This window comes from Strigops habroptila, chromosome 8, assembly GCF_004027225.2.
Source record: "Strigops habroptila isolate Jane chromosome 8, bStrHab1.2.pri, whole genome shotgun sequence".
In the NCBI taxonomy this organism is placed as follows: Eukaryota; Metazoa; Chordata; class Aves; order Psittaciformes; family Psittacidae; genus Strigops; species Strigops habroptila.
This window is the reverse complement of record NC_044284.2, coordinates 30,492,262-30,509,457: the sequence shown is the minus strand read 5'-3', so window position 1 is coordinate 30,509,457 and position 17,196 is coordinate 30,492,262. Positions and strand designations below refer to the sequence as shown.

The 17,196-nt window shown below is 43.2% G+C and overlaps 2 protein-coding genes across 2 annotated transcripts in view; one reads left to right on the top strand and one right to left on the bottom strand.

Moving 5' to 3' along the window:
- FNDC3B (fibronectin type III domain containing 3B) overlaps positions 1-11,996 on the bottom strand; it is a 206,782-nt gene extending 194,786 nt beyond the window's left edge. Inside the window, exon 1 of the mRNA XM_030494887.1 lies at positions 11,783-11,996. The gene's annotated coding sequence lies outside the window, so the exon portion shown is untranslated. The remainder of the gene's footprint in view (positions 1-11,782) is intronic.
- Positions 9,903-12,990, top strand: LOC115612202 (translation initiation factor IF-2-like). Its single transcript, XM_030496216.1, has 3 exons — positions 9,903-9,980; positions 11,261-12,304; positions 12,855-12,990. The coding sequence occupies exons 1-3, from the start codon at positions 9,903-9,905 to the stop codon at positions 12,885-12,887; spliced, it is 1,155 nt and encodes a 384-aa protein (XP_030352076.1). The 3' UTR covers positions 12,888-12,990.
- The last annotated feature ends 4,206 nt before the right edge of the window (positions 12,991-17,196 follow it).

Below are 17,196 nucleotides of genomic sequence, written 5' to 3'. Positions count from 1 at the left end.
TCATTGTAAGAGAAAACACTCAGATGCAGAAGGACTCACCGCATCCTCCTCCCTCCAAGAAACATTAACTACGGCCTGACAAAAGCTGACTTCTGCTGAGAAAGAGAACACCACAGGCCAGTATTAAAGCAATTTCAGTTTAGCTACCAAGCAATTAGCTACATAATACCTTCACTACACGCTGATTTTTTCAGTACTTTTCCAGAGTACTGGTGCAAGCATAACTAGTAATTTGGTTTTTACAGCCACTTCTGAAGTTGCAGGTGACCCAATTTAGATCTTCCTTTCTGTATCACTGAAAACATTTCTTCTTTGGCACTGCCTATCTATTCACTTATTTATTTCACTTTTTTTAAGCTTTTCCATTATATTTCAGGATAACTTCCATCTTATATCAGCAATATAAATTTAGACGTTTTGATTTTTAACTATTTAAACTCACATTTGTGAAACACTGATCCTGGGTTGTTCTTTTTTTCCCCTAAGCCAAAGCATAAACAAAGATTATCTTGTATTCTGATTTTACTTTGAAGCTTGCGATTATCCTGAAATTAACATGCTCCTTCCTAGAGATTATCATTAGTAAAGTTTTGGATACAAACCTCCAGACTTTACTCTGAGAAGTGACCCACCATTTTCGCAAAGCGGTTTTAGAAAGCACCTCTACTGTTTGACCTGACGGTTCAAGCTCACTGAAAGCTGCCCACCTCTTTTCATCAAGCTATGCTACATCAGGACTACCAATAAAAGTGAGTATCATTAACAGAACATAGGAGCGTAATTCCACCATGATTGCAGCCGCATCAAAGTTTCAGCACCAATGCTGTACAGCTCCACACATACATAATTGCAAGTGCACACAGACTTGGAAAAAACTATTTTTATTATGTCAATTCATTTAAAAAGTAAGGATCAGGTTTATAAGTTCTGCTGTTGCAACAAATGCCTTGAGTATTTTCATCACACAATATTCTGGGACAGAAGGTCTTTTTCTGTTCTTCCACCTCCTTGAAATCGTACTGTCACTTGTACACTCCTTATTCCTGTACAAAATACTACAGCCACATATTCTTTCATAGCCTTGCATAAAGCTCTGTACGTTAAAATTAGTTAGGTCTTTCTGCTTGCCATAAGATGTTTCCTGTTTGGATAGCTGGACTAGTTTTGGACTAAGCTGTTTGATCAAATTCTGAAAAAGTTTTTATTTATCAACAGCTTGCATCCGTGCATTCATCTGCTGACACTGCCTTTTGGCTTAAACAGTCCCGTATGCCTTCATAGTGTTTACATCTGATGGATTTAGAGATAGTAAAGTTCATTGAAACTTTTTTCCTGTTAAATATTTCTCCATCTTATCTTATGATAAAGGCTTTCTACACCTCCACTCACGCTTGTAACCCTCTCCCACAATTCTACCACTTCAAATTTATCCATCTTTCACTAACACAGGTGATCAGAATGTATATGTTTTCCCAAAGAAGCCCCAGAAGGACTTGAAATTAATCTCCCTGCCCATCTCTACTAAAAGCAAAATAAAAATCCACCGTTTGGTGCATGCCACTTTCCATGGGTGTATTACCACTAACAGACCACACTCACACTATGTAGGGTTAAACAGTGTGAGCAGTTGCACAGCAAAGCCTCTGTATCTACTTTAAAAAAACCCTCACACTAATATTGATCAAAAAGGTCAGGAAGAAATGATGTTGGCACAAAAACACAGCAGCCACACTAAATCTTTGTCTGATATACAAGAAAGGAATAGATTAAAATGGTATTTTTCCATTTCTTCCTCCCAACAGTCTATTTTGTGTACGGCGAGAGAAGAGTCAGGTTCAGTCGCTTTCCTTCTTCCATCTAGTAAAACCGTTTGCATTTTTCAAAAATACATAAGTTGTTAAAAGTTGTGAAACATTTTCTGAAAAAAGCAGAGATGTGCACAAATGCTAAACCAGAGATACTTTATACAGTACACAGCTAATATAAAATACTCATTAAATAACTTCCAGAAGATAGTTAAACCTCACTTGTTCCATAGAGCCAGGACATTGATACGTAATTAAGACACTTATAAAAATAAATTATATACACATAATTAATGCAAAATAACTCTCCTGAGGACAGAAGAGGAGGAAAGTTGACAGACCCAATCTGCCATCCTCATATACTTTCTAACTTGAGCACAAAACCTCTTCTCACCATGTGAGGCTAGTCCAGGCACCAGGCCAAAGCTTTGCAGTCAGATCTCCCACTGCCACGTCGCTAACCCATAGCCAGAAAGCAGCACCTCATCCCTACCCAGTACTGCCCACAGCTTTGCAGCTGCAGGAAAAATCACTGCCTGTAATGAGGATACATCAAACTTGCTCAAAGGTGGTATTATCACTGTTCAATAAACTCATTCATGTAAGAGAGAGTATTATTATATTTGTTTATATTTCATTTAGAGAACATCAGACAATATTAAATGATGGCAGGGCCATAAATAACACAATCTATTTGCAAACTATTCCCTTCATTATTTTCGTTGTCTTCACGTAGCCGTATTTTCTACCTCCCAACTCTCATGTTTCAGAAGATACTTCAACCATTTATCCAATCACATCTGTCCACTGACACTAACCCAACAATTCAGGATGCACTGAAATGAATAAATTTTTCTAGACTACAGTGTAAGGAAAAAGGGACTAAAGAAATAACGATTTATTAAGACGGGTGAGAAGGGACTCAGATTTGCTAGCAGTGACAACACTATAAAAGTCTATGAGGTCTGAGAAACTGAAAAACTCTTACAGCAACTTTTTAGAGCATAATATCATCCTGTTTGACTGCATGATCAAGAAATGCCAAAAGGAAGCAGAACAGTTGATGTCTAACTTCAGTGCTTTATATCCACAAATATTTCTTTACAGTAACATAGCAGCTCTCACACATCCACTGAAGCAACCTATTCAGATGCATAAAAACCTGAAGTGTAGCCGCCTTGTACATTAAATAGATTGCGGTTACAGAAGTATCTGAATGACTTGACTCTTATGTTTTAGCCAGAAGTGGCTGCTGTGGAAAAGATCAGAGACCCTTTTGGTTGTACTCGGTAGGATTGCCTAATTTCCACCCCATCGCCATTTCCTGCCCACTGAACAAGGCAGCTGGAGCATCTGGATAAGCACGCCCAGCTCTGTTAACCAAGAAGTAAAAGGGTAAAGATGTAACACCACACACGAGAGCTTGTAGGGAGAAGACACTTAAATTAGGCCTCAGAATATGTCTCAGAATTTTACTTTTTTGCTCTTTAGCTATAAGATTTGTGTGTGTCAGTTCACGGTCAGCTATAAACAATGTAACCCATCTGTTCTGTACCAACTCCTGTAAAAATGTGGTTCTAGACCTTCATGAAGCAAAACTGGAACATACGATACAGGAGCAAAAACGTTAATGAGCCAAAAGCTACTACCTTGTTACAACACTTGACCTTCCCAGCATTACAGGAACAGCTTAGTGCCACACAGTACTCTGCAGGAGTCATGCGACAAGGTATTACCTGTGTGTTTGGTGACATCCATACAGTATGTCTGACTTCTGAATATAAGTCACTATTACCTCAACAACATCTGAAGTTAATCAGAATGTGAAATATGAAGTAATTTTTGTTTGGTCTTTTAAGGTTTTTGTTTGTTGGGTTTCTGTCCTTGTTTTGAGGTCCTGCTGAACTAAAACATAACTTAGTTTAGTAACAAATAAGCCCAGAGGACACCATACAAATAGAAAGTTACATAATGAGGCACCACGGTGGGAATTACACACCTGCTTGAGAGCAAGTGAAGTACAGATGTACCAGAAAATTATGCTTCACTTTTGCTTATTCTGAGAGTTACTTTCATCAGTATTACCTGAGAGCAGGAGAGCATCTACCGTAACCTAAATCACTAACTTCTGATTAGGAAACAGTGAGAAAACAACCGTGTCAAACAAGCTAGACTTCTGAATGTTATCAATATATTCATGGAATTGCTATAAAATTAACCTTTTATCCTTAAAACATCTAACATACATTTCCTGCCAGTACAAAATAGGCTTGAGTGTTTCAGAGCAGAGCCGAACGCCTGCAGAGTCACGGTGCACAAAGGAAGCAGCAGATCACTCTTCCAGCTATTGGACTGATTCAGAATCTTAAGACTGTCAAGACTCCACAGTTTACACAGGGGATTATTTGTGATACTGGTGCCATTTTCTTCTCCACCTCCACATAAGGTCACTTGCGTAAGAGAAGACAACGTATGTGCATGCTCCGCTATCATCACATAGTGAAAGCACCATTCTCTAATGTACTGGCTACTTACAGTTACAATTTATTTTTATTTTAAAGATGTGGTTTTTGCCATGCCTTTCTCTTGCCCATAAACATCACCAACGTTCCTGCAGCTCAGCCTGCTTCTGGGTTAGTCTTCAAGTCTAAGCTCTTCATATTCACAATGCAGCAAGTCATCATAGCTTAACTCCTTCCAACATTGCCATTTCTGTCCCTTAATGTTCCCCTCTTGCACATGATGGCCAAAACATGAGGCCACTTCACTACATTCCCATTTTCTCATTTCCTTCCCTCTTCATCCATGAATGCCCGTACCAAACAAGCCAGAAAAGTTCTGACCCATTCCTTAAAACCAGCTTTTGAAGACACCCATGGATTTTCTCTCTCTGCATGGCTGGCTGGCAGGTACCATCAACAGTGACTCAACCTATGATCCAAAAGCAGTGCCCTCTGGTCCTGCCAGATCAGACCACTTGGACTCTTATGAACTCCTCAGGGACCATACACCACAGCCTTCCTGTGTCATCTGTACCCACCTCAGAGCCAAGACACAGCCACCTTGGCTACAATGCTGGGCACACCCCCACTACACATGTATGGGAGGAACACGTCCATCCACAACAGCCCTGTGTCCACATGCCTGCATTTTTAGTCATGCAAAGGCCACGTGTCACACCCACTGTATGAACAAGAGCATGAAGCAAATAGGAACAGGATAGAAAGGAATGCAGTGTGCCACAAACACACATCTGCAGCCCCTCCCTTGCCCACATCTAAAGCATTCAAGAAAAGCCAGCAAAGAGCAAACATTGTGCCAAATTAAGTATTGTGTATCTAGTTGCTCATATCCCCAGACAGACAGATTGTCAGATGGCACTGACTGCTCAGGACGGACGTTTCTTTTGCCACACCAAATGCTGCATTGAGAGCCCCAGTCTGGAGCATGAGAGCAGAAGTAACCTCAGTGCATGGCTAAGGATCACCTTTAACAACTGTGCAACCAACAGAAGAACATAAATCATACAGAGACATAATTAAAAGGAAAACTCTATCTTAGTATTGGAAAGCATGGGCGGCTAATGAATAAGCATGCTAAAGAAAGGATGGGCAAGCAGGATACTGGGAAAAGCAGAAGTTCTTGAAATAAGAAAAATCATTAAAGCAGAAGCCAATCCTGTAAAAATGTAAGAAACAGTTGTTTTCTTTCATTTGCTTTTCTTTGAGAGGCCACATCTTTTAACACTTTCCAGCATCAGAAAATCAAGACTTGTAGTTCTTCCCTCCCCAAGACATGCTTTGAAAACCAATTTCCTAGTTAACCTGCAAAGCAGAAGATTTGACAGCAGCTGAGTGCCCCTTTGCCCAGCTCAGGGGATGACTCAGTGGAAACCAGCCTTCAAAAAGCGTGTTGTCATCCTTCAGTCAGTGCAACTGAACAGGAACAATTTTTTTCACCTTAAAAGCCATGGCTTCCAAAGTAGTCACAGTTAAATGCAGCATTGTATACTTGAGGAACAGCACCAACATGTTTTGATGAAAAATGTCAACCTACTTTTTACCCACTTTTTCAATGTTTAATACCATTAATAAGAAGGTATCCACTGGAATTAGACTATAATTTCCTCGGAGCTTTAGAGTATCTCACGGAAGAATAGGATATATGTGCTAAGTGGATTAAGAACTGGGGAAAACAAGATCAACATTTTAACTGTCCAAGCCAAACACTCAAAGCAAAACACCAACCATATAACCACCCCTCTGCTAGAAGAGCAGACTGACCCACACATGCACATATTCAGCTGAGTCTCAAACTTGCATCTTGAAATAGATCTAGAAGAATCAGGTAGATGGTATATCCCAATTTGCCTTATCTTGTTACAAAAGCAGGATTTTTTTTCCACTTTAATCTAAGCCTTTAATTCCTGACACTGAAATATCACATAAAAGGCAAAATACTAATTCACACAGTACAGCAACATACTTCATGAAGGAAGTCAAGCCCAAGCTGTGCTTTTGCTTTTCCATCTCACCACCTCTATCAGCAATCTTACACACAAAAGCCACCACTCACGCTTTTGAGTTCAGGCATTACACACTCCGAATAATCCACAACCTCTGCAGTTCCAACTGTGTCACTTGTGCTGTTAATTTATCTTAATAAAGTGATGCTTCTGTTTGCCATATGTCTGCTAGTAACAAGACACTGAAAGCAATCCTTTCTCCTCTATGAGATGACATTACACGAACCTGCAAGAAATACAAGCTGACCAGAAGGAAACCTACTCAATGCTTTCATTATCCACAAATGCTATCATCTTTTTTCCTCTGCTGCATTATTCCACATCAGTGAATAAGTAACATGTGAAGAGCAATGCATAATACTTAATAACATATCTACATCAGCTCAAGTGTCAGCAAGCATAAGGTCACTTATGCTACATGAATTGTCATTGAACAGGCAACACAATAAAGGTGACATAAAAAATGGAATAAATTCTAGCAGCTAACTAATCTTACACTACAGAAAAATGGTAAGGTGATCCTGAAACAAAAATCAGGACAACTCTGCTCCCACACTGTTTCTGCTTCCAAGGTCCAAAACGATCACACCATCTTACTTCACTACAGTGAATCATGCAGAAATACTTGGGGCACAAGATAACATGGGGATTTAGATTACAAATGTTAGCATTTTATTAGTGGATGAGCAAGGAACAGGGAGCAACCATGTAAAATTGACACAGCTGCACAGAGGCCCAGAGAACTACCTACAAACTAAGCAGAACACATTCTTTTTGCCAGTTTAGGTTAAAAGCATGGGGAAATCTGTCCACAACATCCCAAGGATCTTTGAGGGTGGCAAGGGTCATCTAAAAATGTTGCTTATTGAAGTTTTTATTAGCAGCCTCTTGAGAGCAGTGTCTTTTTTCTCAACATTCCATATGAAACATTCCTGAAAGCATGAAGTATATGTTTAAATACATATATATACACACACGCACACACACTTTCTATTATTAGAGTCCTGTGTAAGGACCTAATAATAGAAATGTCCATAGTTACGTATAAGGCAATTATAAGAGGCTTATATATAAAGCATGCTTTAAGGTATGTGCATTGCTGCCACAGACTAGCTGTACATTAAGTCAACATAGATTAATCAGACAACCCTATCACCTTAATCTCCAGAGAATTCAAGTGTGTCATTACAATTATCATAAATCTAACAAAACAACAACAACAGACTAAAAAAAAAAAAACCAAAAAAAAAAAAACCAAGCCAACACAACAGCAGAATACTGAATCCTTCTTGTCACCCCACTTAGTAGCTTCTACAGGAACTAGAAGCAGACGCCAGAACAAGCAAATGACACATATGAGTGTTAGCTGCAATCTTTGTCCTCTTCAAGAAACAATACAAAATACACACTTAATTACTTAGGAACTGTTTGTTGCTTCATATTACACAAATAACATTATGCATAGTTGCAGTTTAATAAGAAGAGTATCCAAATGGTAACTTGCTGTATATACCACCATTATAAACTGTCACCACTAGAAATACAAATAAAGTATGTTTCTTATACAGTTGGTGTTGTAGTCGGCGTTTTGTCTGTTATCTGCTAACAAACAACACGATTTGCTTGTAAACAAAGGATTCCTTAGATCAAACGCAGAAAGCATGTCACTGGAGAAACCGCATGTTTTAATCTTCAAGCTCAAGGAAAGCAACCCTTTCCCAATTAAAAGCACTGTGAAGATTTGCTCAAAGCCATGCTACCTGGGACCTCCAGGGAATATTCCTGCTCAGGAACAGACTTTAACACAGACTACACTTTTCTTATGGACTTGTGCAACAGCACAGTCATTTTTCATCCAGAGAAGAGCACAGATTTAACATCCGCAGCGGCATTTCTGAAAGGCAACTAATCTCTCCAATACTGTTACAAATTCCACAATAAATCATGTTTAATTAGTTTGTGCTTTTTTCCTGGCTGTCTGTAATCCAACAAAGAAGGGGGCTTCCAATTTCAATTTTGCAAAGAGGTGCTTAGAATAAATTGGTAAAAATGCAAACCACTGCATCCACACTGGAATCTGGAGTTATCTGCTCGCTGACACACAAACATTCCTGCCTGTAGATGGCCTGTTACCGTTGTGTATCGAGCATCTCCTATTTCCACTGCCTTGTTTGAAGAACTTCCCTCTTCCCACATACCTTCCATCTCCAGGGACAGATCACACATGGACACTAAACCTTGGCCGTAAACAACATGACTTTTGATATTCCTGTCTCTAAAGGATCCTCAACCACTGCCGTTCAGCACCACAGAAAAGATCACCTAGGCACAAGTCCTCTGTGCAACATGTTTGAGAAACCCTTTGCCTCGCCGGTATTTGGCAGAGCTGAGATTTACACAGGGGCTGCTGGCTTCCTCCACTGTTTATTTTATTTGCTGTACACTAAGGGCTATTGCAAACAAATGGGACTTTGGTTTTGTGCAGTGTGCTGCGAGTTATTGTTTTGTTGCATTGGGACATTTGATTTCCAGTCTTAACACCCACTACCATGGCATCCCCGGTGGAGAGCCAGAAAGCCCTCCCAGAGCATCCCAAACTGCTGCTCCCACAGGCCACTCCATCTTCCTTCATGTCTTTCCTTTTGAGAGGAGTGGCAAACTATACAGAAGAAAAGCACTAAAGAGCAGTTTGTTTTATTCAGCTGTATATGGGTCGTTTATGTAATTATTTGTATTTTGTAAGAATTAAGATCCTCACATTATAAACATTTATTCACACTGTAAACCTTGCTAGCACTCAAAAGACCAACAACCTGCATTTTTGAGGGAAAAGCCAATTATATTAATTAGAAAGCTCATGAATACAACCGCACACATGCAGAAGTTTGGTGCATGATCTGTATATATTTTCTTGTGCAATTTACGAATTGTAGAAGTTTAACCACCCTTAACTGCTCCTCTCTCTCATCAGAGAACTTAAAGAAATCTATAAAGTGGGGAAAAAAAACCAAACAAAACCACAAATTCTCTCTTAAGAGGTACAATGCAGAAATCTTTCAGCTCACTAAATACCACATGTAGGGGGAAAAAAAATAATGCCAGAATAAATGCACTTCAGATGGGAAGCTAGAGACTTTTCCGAGAGCTTGTGGTATGGAGTTACACCTCTAAGCTTCTTGGCTATAGTAGAATATCATCTTATTTTGGATGCTGTCTTCATTTCTTGTCCTTTGGCCAACTATAGGCTAACAGCATGAAAACCCCTCTCATCGCTGTCCCAGCAGTGACCTCAAACCCAAACCAGGTGAGTCCCAATGGTTCAAATAAAATTCAAAAATTATAAACTAAATCAATTTCCACAGAGTCATCTCTGAGCTACATTATGAGCATAAATTGGCTAAGAGATACTGAGCTGGGAAGAACAACATGCAATACTTCTGGAGCAACAGACATTTCTGTCACAGCAGGGTCTTGATACAACCACAACTGCTTTAAAACTAATGAGAGGGAACCACAAAGTGCTGAAGATTAAGAGAAAAGCACTAACAGACCTCTTCTGTGTGAGACCCGAAATGACCCCGGGAACACTGCCAAGAATCATTTTCTTACTGGTAGCACCGGCAGCATGTTCTGCCGAGAGAGACACCCAGGTGAGAGGTGGGCAAAAGCACTGGTGGACCAGGGGAGAGGGACAAGATTCCTCCACTCAGGAGGCAGCCTGCTGCCGATTCCTGAGGTTTATGGAAGAGATGCCTTTACCTGTATTTCCAGCCAAGCATACACTTTGTGTCACCCATGTCCAGACCAGCCGCTCCCCATCAGAAAGGAGCGGAGCTCCAGACCAGTATAGGCACCAAGGCACTACCAGGCCCAGCAGTCCCAACTTTTTTTAAGCAAGCTCAGCTGCAAAAAACGTTGAGAAATACTGTTTAGACTTAAAAAAGTGTGCAAGTTTGAAATCCCATTACCTAGCACATTGTTAAGCTCGAGTTAGACTGGTTTGGCACCTTTCAGGAACGTACTAGTTGAGCCCTGGGTTCTGCAGGGTAAGCAGTTAGGGGATACAGCAAATGCGGTCAGGGCCCAGGGAACTGGGATACGTGAATTCAGTTCCCACAAATGTAGCACCGAATTCAAACGAAAAATAATAATAACAAAAAAAAAAAGGCAGCACAAAAATCCAAAATAACCAAAGAACCCACCAAACAAGAATATTCAATTTTTCCATATCTCGGTTTCCCCATCTGTGATGGAGAAACCACTACTTTAGGGAATCAAGCCAATACTTTTAGGTACTCGAAGCACACAAAGAAATGCAAATGAAATACAAAATTACTAATATGGAGAGAGGCAGTTGCCTTCCACCTTTTATTTTATAGATATAGATGGGATAAATGGTTCATTACATTTAACTCCAGGCCGCACCACCTTAGCCAAAAACCTTATTTAAATAGAACATTTCTGAGAACCGGGAAGGCGGGGGGGGAAGCAATGGGGAGGGATGCAGATGTGGTCTTAACCTAAGCGAGGTTAAGCTTTTAACAGACTTGTTCTTTTTTCGCTCCGTCTCCTGGTAGCATGCCATTTTAAAAAGGTGTCTGGCAAGCAAAATAAAAAGTTTCCAGGGTTTTCCTTCCCAGAGCCGCCTCAGCCAAGAGCCGGGCGGGGAGGACGGGGCCAGGAGAAGTCGCTCGCGCCTTTCTCCAGCTTTTTCTCCAACATGCCCCCTGGATCCAGACGTTCTGGGAGGGAGCTGCGGGCGAGGAGCAGCCCCGCTGGCCTCACCTGCCCGGCACCCCGGGCCGCTCAGCGGGGCTCCGGGCGCGGACCTGCGCCCTCCCGCCCCACGGGCCCGGCTCCTGCGGGGCAGCCGCGGTAGGGCGGGGGCCGCCACGCACGCACCCACGCGTGCCTCCGGCCCCGCACGCAGCACCGGCCACTCCCCGCGCTTTCCCTCCCGGAGCCACACCGGCCGTGCCCGCGGCGGGACGCGGGGCAGGGGAGGGGAGAGCGGCCGGACGGAGGCGATGACAGCGGCCGGCCCGGTAGCCCCTCGGGATTACCGGGCGGTGCTGGAGGGCCTGTCCGGCCGGCAGCTCCTCGCAGGGCCACGGCGGGGCTGCTCCCGCCTGCCCGCACGGCGCCGCCCGCCGCAGAGCTACCAGCGGAGGAGCAGAGCCGGCGGGGCCCCGGGGCGACACGGGCCGGGCGGGGAGCGCAGGGAGAGGAGGGGGCGGCAGCGAGAGAAACTTTCCGCCAAGTGCGGCCGCGTCCCGCCGCCGCCCAACGATCCCGCCCCGCCGCCGAACAAAAGAGCCGGGACCGGGAGCGGCGCCTTGGGGCGAGCGACACGGTTCCCTGGGGCTGCGAGCCGAGAGCCGCGCCGAGCCGAGCCGAGCCGAGCCGCGGGGCTCCCCACCCAGGAGGACCCCCGTCCCCGCTGCGTCCTTACCTGGCGGAGGGCTGGTGCAGGGCGCCGAGCCGGGCCGGGCGCGGCGGTGAGTCCCGGCTAGCTAGAGCTAGTGCCAGGAAGGCTCGGCGGGGATTCCGCCATGTCAGTGATGTCGGCACCACATGGGGCCCGCGGACGGCCCACGCTACCGCGCACTCTGGAGTAGAGGCTCCCGCCGAAAAGCCGGCTGAGGCGGGCGGCGGCGGGACGCGGCGGCCCTGCTGCCCCCGCCCCGCCGAGAAGCCGCTCCGCCCCGGGCCGGCCCCTCGCCACCGCCTCCGCCCCACCGCCGGGCAGGGGGAGCCGCGGGGGGCGGCCGGGGCGGGTCCCGGCCGCGGCCCAGTCAGGCGGCGCTGCATGGCTGCGCGCCCAGCGCCAGCTCCGCCGCTTGGCAGGGGCCGAACTCCCGTTTCGCCTCGTCCGCCCCCTGCTCGTCCGATTTCTGCATCGTTCCTTATTGTCAGGTGTCACCCCTGGAGCAGAAGTGACCCATCGAGCCTTCCCCCAGCCGTCGTGGCAGAGGTTGGTCCCTGTTGTCACAAAAATGCCATTTTTCACCGGGGAAGCCCCTCGTTCAAAGGGATAAAGCTGGGATCTGCCTCACTCTCCTCTATGTCCTCCCCTCGGCATCTGCTCCAAAGGCAAGACACCGCATTAGAAGAACCCTCAGTCCCATCAGCGTGGTTGTTCTTATGTTTCCATCAGTGGGAATGAGGAGGAGAAGTTTTAGGCAGTGTTTTTTAGAGCTTCATAAATGCTTTAAGTTGTTGCAGCCCAAAAGAAGAGAAGTTTATCCGCTTGCTCTGGGAGAGAGCCCTAGGGAACCACAGGGGTCATTTACCTCTCAGCCTTGCATCCAGATGATGTGGGAATCATGACTAGGGTTTTAATCTGGTTACAGGGAAAGCTTAAAATAGGGCTTGGCTTCACCCACAGAACAGATAACAGCCATGCTATGAAGGGGTTTTTGATTTGGCCTTTGGGTAGCTGACCCTCCTTTGCAACAGCTCACCACCCGTATGTCTTGTGCTCTGTGTTCTCTCCATCACTTCAGTGTTGTTTTTTCTTACAGCTTTTATCAGCAGTTGATCTCCTCTACCCATGAGAGCAAGGCTTCCTTTCAGAAACTAGAAAACCCTGTGGAGTCTTAGGCAATCCAGGTGTATTTTCATCAGCTTCCATTAAAATATCAACATAAACATTTTTCTCATAGGACTCCTTGATGTTGTACTTCTTGATGAAATTCAGACTGAAGCAAAATTGGTTTGGCATAAAAGTTCCATAAAAGCAAAGACATCATGCCCAACTAGCCTGTTTTTTTAATTTATTTTTTTAATTGACCAAAACACAGAAAAATGAAAATAAAGTTATCTGAAGTAGAGAATTCCTACAAAAATAGCCTTTTCCCATGGGAAAGATTTTTCAATGTAAAATGGTCAGCCAGCACTAAGTATTGTTCATTCTTAATTGCAAAAACTTTTGCAATGACTAAAATATAAAAGTAGAAAAATGTTTTGTTTTATTAGTGACCCAAAACATGCAGACTGTTTGATGATCCTGTATTGAGTTACAGAGTCAGATGAGATTAATTACTCACTAGGGTGGTAAAGCCTTTACTTGGTCTCACAGACTGTTTTATGAAGATGAGAGAGAAAAGGGACAGTGAAGATGTTGGGTTAGAAAGTAAAAAAAAGAAAAAAATCACTGTCTCAAGTTGGACAATTACTCCAAAAAAAAGGAGAGCAAATTTCAGTTGAAGAGTAAACAAAATCAAACCTGAAGAAAGCAAAATGAAAAGAAATAGAATATTTCTGTTCATAAAGAGAATATAGAAAAGAATATAGAAAACAAATAGAAGCAAAACTGCAGGACTGACTTCTAGCTTTTCTACCAATGGGCCAGAAGAACGCTAGGTCCTCGTTTGGAGAGTCAAAACAGAGACCCAAGGCACAGGGACGTTTCCAGTCTCACCTGGAACTGCAGAAGTGGCCAAACACACGCCGAAAAAAAGAGGAAAACTAGCCTGGGCCTGGAGCAAAGGCATACCTTCTCCCTGGAGCACTTTTTATTCAGCTCTGCTGCCCTGATGAACTGATGAGCCCATACGGTTAGCAGTAACTCTAAGCTGATTCAATGGAAACTGAGCATGGCTTATAAACCGAGGATGGGAGCAGGGGAGAGTGCCGCAAGGACCGCTTTTCCTTAGAAAGTTCCAACATAAATAACAGATCAAACTTTCTTTACTCCCTGAGCCAGCTCATCTAGGAAGAGCATTAATCAGAGCAGGAGGAAACGTCTTTTGCCCCTGAAAAAGAAAAAGGGTTAGGCTAAGCGGTGACACAGCAGGGACAGACAAATTACACTGGAGAAAATGACTGACCTACACTGTCATCTAAAGAAATACAGACCACAGCCATGAACTTAACTTTTCTGTTTTGATGAGTCTGGGTTTTTTTCAATAGCAAGCGTATTTTTCTTTTATCATGGTGACATCTTTCTGTTATTTCAGGAAGCAAGTGGCATCAAAATGCAGTAGCATGTCTCTTCCATCTCCCTTCCCATGTATGCCTGTTGCAGACGAGCAGGATGAAGGGATGATGCTGTCTCCTTCCTCAGTCTTTCTCTTGGATCCATGACCTCAGGACAGTCATTCCCAAGCTGCAGATGCACCAGGACCAGACAGAAGCCCCTAACTGCTTTCAAGCAGGAATTGTTTAGCCATCACAGAGTCATTGTTGGCTGGGGCTGGATGCAAACTAATTCTAAATCCTGTATTCTGCCACCATCCCCATCAGCCATCCCCTCCTATTTGGTGACAAATCCTAGAGAGGTGCCTGTGGAAACTCTCTCTGTACAATCAGGATGTGGCCTTGGAGATTAGACACCATTGAAAAGGCTGCAAAGACAGTCTTTATTCTCACAGGATACTTTCCCTCTCATTTCTGATGGGATTACGGTTAAACTTTCACTATTCCCACAAGTTCCGTCTTCTGTATTCTAGAGGGCAGGCAGCAGGCAGGCTGAGATGGTGGCACTGGTGCTGTTTGACAGTATACAGAGAATGCTTTGATGAATTTATTTGCCAAATACTGGTTTGGGGGGATTTTATTATTTTTTTTTAAGCTGGGGTGTACTGCCCTCAGTCATTTTTAATAGCACCAGCTTGTAGGATGTATGGTTCTGCTCACACACGGGCTGGGACCAGAAGTTTTCTCTCAATGTGCGTTATTTCATCTCTGAGCATCTGAGGGTGGGCTGGCTTGGGACTCAGTGTCTAACAGGTTACATTTACCCATAGCAAGAGCCTCAAGTTCAGACTCCTGCTAGCTCAGATTCTTACTCTCAGGGCCAGCAGCAACCTGGACAGAGAAAAATATGTACTCAGCAAGAAATACACCCTAGGTGACCCCTCAGCAGACTGAGAGCAGGCACTGAAGCATCCCTCACTCGCACCTCACTCTGGCAGGGAAAGGGCTCTGTGAGATGGGAAGGGCAGGATGCTCAAAGCAAACAACTGGATGATCTCCTTAAGGAAAACATCCAGAACGAAATGATATAGCGCCTCTCCTCCCTCTACCTTGTGATCACAATTTACTTCTTCCACAGAATAAAGATAGGACCGTATAATCTGTTTTTTCTTGTTAATAAACCCTTTTGAGGGCCGTTGTCTTTATGTATCCCATAACATTAAAGTTAGTACAATTTGAACAATTGGGTACTCAAAATCCTACAGTACTATCTGGTCACAGTAGTCTTTCTCACTCTTACCTGAAAAAAAAAAAAAAAGGCAAGCTAAATGCAGATTAGACTGTACAGATTAAAACATATTGAACTCCTTCAATCTTGACAATGTTTTATTTTCAAGATAGCGCCCGGGGACTAGCAAAAGCAAGAAGATCTGGGTAAGCACACATATGTATTTTGTAGTTCATAATGGTCACTTTTACTGCAAGGAATCCAAAATTCTGCAGGACACTTTTTAAATAACTAGGGCATGTAAACATTTGCATGAACCAGGATTTCTATCTGTACCTCTCTATTTAGAGGAAATGAATGCTAGTTATTCACTCAGTGTGTATTCATGTGTTTGCATTCATGAACCGACCAAGTTTGGTGAGGAGTTTGTATTCACAGTATTAATTAGCAGATTTTTCCCCTCTTTGGACACAGGTCAGTATCTCTCATGCTCAGTAACACATGCAGAAATTAAGCCCCCAAAATCTTATTCTTGGGATAAGGTCAAAGGACTAATCATTGTAAGATTCTGAAATAAAAATTATCTGCTTCTTGCTACTGGGATGCATGGTAACTTTGCGCTGCACAACAATTCGTGATAAAAAAAATTACCTACTGGACATCCTCTACATTTAATAGGCAAGTCCTTAATTTGGTCTTTGAATCTCTCAACCTACTCCTAAGCAATAAACATGCCCAGTCAAACTCTACTAGAAATCACAAAAGACCCAGGGACTTCTCTGGCAGCTAGGAGAGGCCCTCTAAACGCCAGTGCCATTATTCTAAAGGTGTGATTTCTGATACAGAAGAAGTTGTTGTTTGTCAGGGATATTATGCTATTAGTTGTTTCTTGAGCTTAACAAAGGCACCATGGAAAGAAGATGTTCCTGTTGCCCTCTCTTCCAGGAGAAGCACCATTGTCTTCATAATTTATCTGCTTGCAAGCTGAGGACTTACACAGGGCATTTTTTACATTTTTTCATCTACGTTGGTTGTATAAGTTTAAAGAAGTTCCCATCTGCCAAGAGCTTCCAAAGAGCGTTGGCACTTAACCAATTCAAGAAGCTTGCCATGAAGATTACACACCAGTTGTGCTTATTCAAAACAATAACTTTGACCACTGCACCAGAAGAAAATACTCCCATTGTCTTATAATCATGCATCTCTGCAGTGTTAGTTTCCCTTTTGCCAGCAAGAAGGATGTTCCTTTTGATATTTAACAAATATTTCAGCTAAGTCTCCTTAACACTCTGCAGTTCTTTGGCTCATTAGGTTTGCTTTGGTTTTGTTTTGTTGAAAGCTCTGGTTTCTGCTCAGGCTCTAAAGAAAACAAAGCAGTATTGCTTGCATTGTTAAAGCCAAAAGTAGGGCCATGAAAAAAAAATAATGTCGTTCTTGGGAGATTTTGTAGATTGGTATTCGTGAAACAGCTGGAGATGAAATATACAGCACCAATCCTGTCCAGTTGCTCCTGGTCATGTTGCACATTCAGGAAATTCATAATTAGGTGGTTATATCTCCAGTGTTTCCCCTGCAGCACTATTTACAACTAGCAGTTTATCTTCTTTCTTGTCCTTAAAAAAAAAAAAAAAAAAAAAAAAAAAACAAAGAAAGAACCCCTCCCCAAAAAAACCAAAAAAACCCCCACACAACTGAAAACACCACTACAAAGGAAGAAG

Bases quoted from the DNA above. Each gene is read 5' to 3' on its own strand.
- LOC115612202 (XM_030496216.1), top strand. From the start codon at position 9,903: ATGACCCCGGGAACACTGCCAAGAATCATTTTCTTACTGGTAGCACCG. The intron at 9,981-11,260 runs GTGAGAGGTGGG...CCCCGCACGCAG, and splicing joins CTGCCGAGAGAGACACCCAG to CACCGGCCACTCCCCGCGCT. The intron at 12,305-12,854 runs GTTGGTCCCTGT...TTTTTCTTACAG, and splicing joins CCCCAGCCGTCGTGGCAGAG to CTTTTATCAGCAGTTGATCT.